At 36.2% G+C, this 6,418-nt stretch overlaps 1 protein-coding gene across 1 annotated transcript; it reads left to right on the top strand.

Annotated features, from left to right (window-relative positions):
• Positions 1-1,294: 1,294 nt before the first annotated feature.
• On the top strand, positions 1,295-4,393 carry LOC126629345 (protein ABIL1). Its single transcript, XM_050299367.1, has 9 exons — positions 1,295-1,603; positions 2,461-2,543; positions 2,751-2,901; positions 2,987-3,086; positions 3,174-3,266; positions 3,392-3,476; positions 3,606-3,658; positions 3,761-3,837; positions 3,926-4,393. The coding sequence occupies exons 1-9, from the start codon at positions 1,520-1,522 to the stop codon at positions 4,079-4,081; spliced, it is 882 nt and encodes a 293-aa protein (XP_050155324.1). The 5' UTR covers positions 1,295-1,519; the 3' UTR covers positions 4,082-4,393.
• The last annotated feature ends 2,025 nt before the right edge of the window (positions 4,394-6,418 follow it).

Raw genomic sequence — 6,418 nt, 5'->3', positions numbered from 1 at the left:
AGTCATTTTTTTGTTTGTTAAAAATACAACACTTGATGGAGAGGATCTAGCAAACACAATGATGGAGGAATGATGGTTCAATGATTTGAACTGGGATCCTAGGGAAAGGCAATCCGCGGCCAGTTCCCCGTTACAATTTTTGATCAATGATGGGTTATCCTAACTTGCTCACTATAGAACTAATTAATAATGGTTAATTAAGTGTTATAATCAGTTGTTCACAGACTAATCAGGTCACGATTTTCTAGCCTTTATAGTCCCCAGGCTCTGTAAGTCCCTTAACGAATCTACTCTTATTACCATATCCTAAAAGCTAAACAAATGCAAAAACATACACGATTGTTTACAACACAATTCCAGTTTCATGGTGACAGAAGCCAAGACAATTACGTTACGGCATGTTGATATTGAAATTGTTTTAAATTAAGTATACATTATCGTACAAAACTAACTTAAACACGCGAATACTAAAATTATTTATACAATTCATTTATTGCTTTTTATTCCTAAATTTCTACTGACAACGCATTATAGATTATTCATGTACTTTGTTGTTTTTTACTACTCATGTCGATGTATTGATCAATTACCTTTTGGTGTTTCATTGATTTATATTACCACAATTTTAAAAAAAAATTAAAAGAAAAAATGGAGTAAACTGCCAATTTTTCTCCTAAACTTTCACTTAGCTTTCGATTTCTCCATAAACTTTTTAATTGAAAAATTGAAGGCTTAAACTAATTTTGTTGGCCGATTTCCCCTACCATTCGTTTTTCAAGTTTTTATCTAAATTAACGTTAACTCTTATCATGTGTACACCACGTGGCACTCATTTGATGACAAAAGCGTGACTTCGCTAGACCTTCAGACACAAAAACTTTAGAATCACAGAGATTTGCATAGGATGATATTTTTGAAATCTAGAGTTTTCAATTATTTTAAAGAATGAAACGACCAACTACCTTCACATGTTGTGCACATATTTCCATTTAACAGAAATTTGGATGAAATGAATGAAAAACTAACAAGAGGGGAAAATCGACAAAACAAAAAACAAAATTGAGTGCTTAATTTTCCAATTAAAAAATTTAAGAAGAAACAAAAAATTAAGTAAAAGTTGAAAAAAGAAATTTGCAGTTTAGTCAAAGAAATAAAAAAGGATCATATGCTGTTCACAGCGAACAAACCCACCTTCTGAAAACGACAAATCGCTTGCCGTTAATTAAATTTGCGAACACACACCATCCTTCCAACTGCCCCCCGTACATGTGCACTAAATTCTCTGTCATTTTCCCTTCCATTCGACTCCAAATAAAAATTAATTAAATTAATCCAAAAAATTAGAAAAAACAATTACCCACCACCTCTCGGCGTTGCTTCTCCCACACTCACCCTCTCCCTCTCACTCCCACCAAAACCTAACCCCCAAATCTAACCCCACCGCTGTAATTACATATTTAATTGCATCGCCTTCCTGCAATTTGAAGTAATTTATCGCCGGAAATTAATTCTGTTTGAAATGGAGCTGGAGCAGCACCGCCCTGCCATGACCTTTGACGAGGTCTCCATGGAGCGCAGCAAGAGCTTCGTCAAGGCCCTGCAGGTTCGATAGTCGTTGCATCTGAGAGAGAGAGAGATTTTGGGATTGGATCTGATGTTGATTTCGTTTTTGATTGATTGGTTTGTTGTTTTTGGTGCATTTTATGAATTGGTTGATTGGATTTACGAATTGATTGAATTTGTGGGGTCCTATTTAATGAGAGTTTAAGATCCAGAATCTTGTTACTGTCTGCATAGTTTAGCTTGAGAGTTGAATCTGTTGGGTGTTTATGGTTTCGAGAATAATGATTAGCAATGAATTTTGGGCTGTTAATGCCAAGCGTTAGTTAAGGCTGTTGAGCTTCTTTATGGTAGCTACTTACTGTTGCATTGGCAATGCTCTTTTGTATTGCTAATGATTGAAATCGTATGCATTAGCTGGGAATCGTGGTTAGGCTTCGGGTATGTTAGAAATGAATGAAGAGTTCTAAATGGTTAAAAAAAAAAACAGGAACTTTAACGAAAAGCTCCCAGTATTGTTCACTTTAACGAAAAACTATATTTTTACACAAAAAGTCAATCCTGGTTCTATTCACTTTACCCTTTATTTTGTCGTTATTGTTAAAACTCAAAAGTTTTCAAGCCCTTTTCATTAATTTTCCTTAAAAATATGGTATGTTTGCATTTTTTTTAAGAATATCGTGTATTTATTTAAATTCTACGAAGTGCCACCACGTAGCTGTACTGGGTTATGTAGACCAATGGGCAATGGATGTAGCTTGAAGCCTTCTCTTGTTCCTACTTCCAAGTGTTTTTGTTAAGAACTTCGTTTGAAATGATGCGGTTATGCGGATTGAAGAGAAAAATAGGGCATTTTATAATGGTTGGGTTCTCATAGTCTGTTTGCTATGTTTATCTCAGGAACTCAAGAACTTGAGGCCTCAGCTTTATTCTGCTGCGGAATACTGCGAAAAGTCCTATCTTCATAGTGAACAGAAACAAATGTAAGGATCTTTGTTTTAATCGTTTGGAGGAAATGCTGGTAATAATGCTGTATAAAATTGTATGTGCAAGTTTCGGAGAATGGGCGTGATGCTCCAGCATGTCATACATATCTGGATGCTTTTATCATTACTTGTCTGACTCTTGGTTCAACCGGGATTTTCTTTGCTCCATTTCTCTCTGACATTGATTATAAAATTATGCATCAGGGTATTGGATAACCTGAAAGATTATGCTGTACGGGCCCTTGTTAATGCCGTTGATCACCTTGGCACTGTGGCTTACAAGTTAACTGACCTTCTTGATCAGCAAACCTCAGATGTCTCAACCATGGATCTGAAAGTTACTTGCCTAAATCAGGTGAGGTTTCCAATTTCTTTATGTTAGAATAGAAAGGGTATCAATAGATATATCTTAGCTTAACAAACTTCATTTCTTATTCTAGAAACTTCTTACATGCAAAACATACATGGATAAAGAAGGGTCCAGGCAGCAGCAGTTGTTGGCATTCATCCCGAGACATCACAAGCACTACATTTTACCAAGTAAGCCCAAGTACTGTCAACTTCTTGTTAGAGTTGCCCTGTTTGTGATGAGAATTTTACATTTATTTCCATTTCTCTTCTTGCTAGATTCCGTCAATAAGAAGGTACATTTTAGTCCACATGTTCAGACTGACACTAGGCAACATCCTTATCAAGCAAGAGCACATCTTCAGCCTTCAAGTATGTCACTTTCCTTTGGATGCTTACTTCTAACCGTCTAAGTCCAGTTTTCACTGGGCGAGTAAGCTTGTTTTTAACATTGGACAAGTAATGAGTTTGGTGTTTCCACAATGTGTAACGTTTAGGCGCTGCTGCATCAAAAACTCTTTCTTGGCATTTAGCTTCAGAAACAAAGTCAACCTTGAAGGGGACTCCACAGGTCCGGACTAGGTAATTCCTAAGAGAAACAAGAATCTTGCATATGGTTTCACTGTGCTTGGCAAAAAATTTGTTTTTGTTGGTGTATCTATTGCGCCTGATACTTCTAAGAAAATGAAACATTTATTTTCCTTTGTGCAGCACTGGAGACACAAAAATTTCTGTAAACACTGCTGGTGTTTTCCAGCTTGTAGGTAAGTAGAATTGGGAAGTTACATCATCATATCACCTAGCTGTGAATAGATGCTTTGCTAGAGAAACGGTAGTTCCTTATGCTTTGACTAATATGAATGCAGAAAATGAAGGGAGTACCCCTAAATCCTCGGCAACGCAGCTTCAGCAACCAAGTGGATTTCCTGCTGCTGGACACAAGGTAGAGTGATCTTGTCCTCCAAGTTCTGATCTCCGTATTACAGAAGATGGAAAATTTGAGAGGTGATGAGAAGTTATTTTCCTTGCAGGAAGCGGTAGATGGTTCCAGACCAATGACGGCGTTCAGGTCATTTGAAAACCCAAGACGGGAGATAGTGCGCGTCCCTGTTCGCAGCAAAAGCGTGCTATCAGCGTTCTTTGCCAAACAGAAATCGAATAAGCTGAAGGCTGGATCTGTCTCGTGAGGCCTCATTATAACAAGTCAAGGATGCCAATGTCAGTACACCCACAGTATGTGGGTCAATATGCCTGTAAATCCGTCCTTTGCATTTTGATTTCAAGCTTTTTCCCTTCGTCCTTGGGTTATCAATTGCTTGAAATCAAATTCTTTTTTCCCGCTCGAAGTCTTTCCCCGGGCTGCTTAATAACGAGCAAATTGTGCACAGAAGTCCTGTAATGAAGTGGTCGGGGAAATATGTAGCTGCACAATGTTGCACATGATGAATAATTCAGTTTCTGGTATGTCGCTGAATTTCAATGTCGATGCATCTTCTGAATTATCGGCTTTCAGGCACCCACAAGCACTACTAATCATTTTTGGTAATAAGGAAAATTCTAATATGCACACCGGGGATGCTGGGGGTTAAGTAAAGTCTTAATACACAAGTTTCTTCCATCGTACATGCTGCTAATAGTTTGGAAAATCAACGGTTAAATCTTGCATATAATGTTGTAATTGATCTTTCCAACAGTTAGATTTTGCATAAAATCCATTGAACGAGATGTAGCATTGTAGTCGGACTCCTAGGTGCAATTATTTGTAATCACATCCGCCAAAAAATGATAGTCCATTTACAAAATCATTGCTATTTGTAATCGAGTACCACTTGAGGTCAGATCAGCTCTTTTTTAGGAAATTGGTTAAAGCTATGTTTTTGTCAAAGTTTCTCTTTCATTCACAAACCCACTTAGAATTGTTTTTTTTTTTCTTTCTTTAAAGCTATGTTTTAAAGTAATTTTACCCAGAAATGTAGTTTCAACGGACTCATATGTAAAGGGTGGTGCTTTCTACACAATTTTTTTTTTTCTTTCTACACACTATTTTTTTCATTCTACACATTTTTTTTGCTGTCAAATTAAATGACTAAAGAAATCAAAAGACAAGAATTAACAAGAAGTGTGGATAAAAAAAAGAGATGTTGTCTCCTTCCTTCCCCAACCTGACTGATGGGCGAAATTAAAGAAACCACTTGTGGTTAGATTAGCAGGATTAAAAACACCGACGACGACAGATCCGCACCTCTATATCCAAAGCGACATTTTCATATTGTGAGGCAAGTTCACATTTCCTTCTTAGTAAGATAACTAGAATTTGTACCCGCACGTTGCTGCAGGATTGAAAATTATATGAAAGATTATGCAACTGCAATCTTCATGAACAATGTTCGAGTCCAAAACTAAGTTACAAATGCGAATGCAATTTATACACAACCTCATCATGAATGAAACAAATTTAAATATCTAAAGAGAATTCTATTTCTTCAAAGCAGAAAGGGCAAAATAATTGTTTACTTAAAAAGTTGGAGTAACGATAAGTAAAGTATGTAAGTAGGGATCGTTCTAGGCCGGGGATTAGGAGGGATTGCTAAATCACTTGGAAACTGACTTGAAAACGTAAAAACAAAGTTTAAAACACTAACTAGACTCAAAGAATGCAAAACTATACTTTAAAACACTAAAACAAACCAAAAGACTCAAAACAGCCCCTAAACACTCAAAACTACCTTAAACACACAATCTGGGCAGTTTTGGGACTCTAACACAAACTTGGACGAATTTTGGTTTTCTAATGAACTAAAACACTTAAAAACATAATCTAAGACAAGTTCTAATTAATATGACTCAAAGAAATAAGATGGGGTTGATTTTGGACGAAAAAAATTAAATTAAGACAAGAACAAAGTAAACAAATTCTTAGACAAATTTAAGTGAATCAAAACAGATTGTAAAATGAATTTGAATGAAACTTATGGATGGAAGGCTAGCTAGGAGGTTCTTCTCCACACATGTCACACTTGCATACAAAACGATTTCCAGTTGCTTTTCGATAAGCTATGAATACTCAACGCCCCAAATTAACCGTGAATTGCACTAATTAACCCTCAGTTTTTCCACAAGTTATTGGATTGGATGATTGCATACGACAACCCAAAACATTCCCTACAAGTTCCCTACATGAATTGCATAATAGAGATACAAGCACGAATCATTAAGTTCTATGAAAAACATAAGCATTGACGAGGCACTCGTTACTATGATTTGCATGAAACTTATGCCAAGAATTTACTTAACGTGATTGTGACTAGCAACCTTCACTACTTGTGAATATAAGTTCATAACGATTAGGTGAAACTCCCTTATATTCTAGCGTTAAATTCATGCATGAAAATTAAGCGTGCACTCTCAACCAACATACACAAATCATTTTTTTATACGATCGGATAAGTAAATTGAATTCACAACTTATGAATCACAACTGGATGTAATCAAATCATATTGCAAGTATGAACATGGTTTCGAAT

This window comes from Malus sylvestris, chromosome 7 (assembly GCF_916048215.2).
Source record: "Malus sylvestris chromosome 7, drMalSylv7.2, whole genome shotgun sequence".
NCBI lineage: Eukaryota > Viridiplantae > Streptophyta > Magnoliopsida > Rosales > Rosaceae > Malus > Malus sylvestris.
This window is presented reverse-complemented; position numbering and strand designations above follow the sequence as displayed.

Bases quoted from the DNA above. Each gene is read 5' to 3' on its own strand.
- LOC126629345 (XM_050299367.1), top strand. From the start codon at position 1,520: ATGGAGCTGGAGCAGCACCGCCCTGCCATGACCTTTGACGAGGTCTCC. The intron at 3,659-3,760 runs GTAAGTAGAATT...ATATGAATGCAG, and splicing joins TGGTGTTTTCCAGCTTGTAG to AAAATGAAGGGAGTACCCCT. The intron at 3,838-3,925 runs GTAGAGTGATCT...TTTTCCTTGCAG, and splicing joins TTCCTGCTGCTGGACACAAG to GAAGCGGTAGATGGTTCCAG.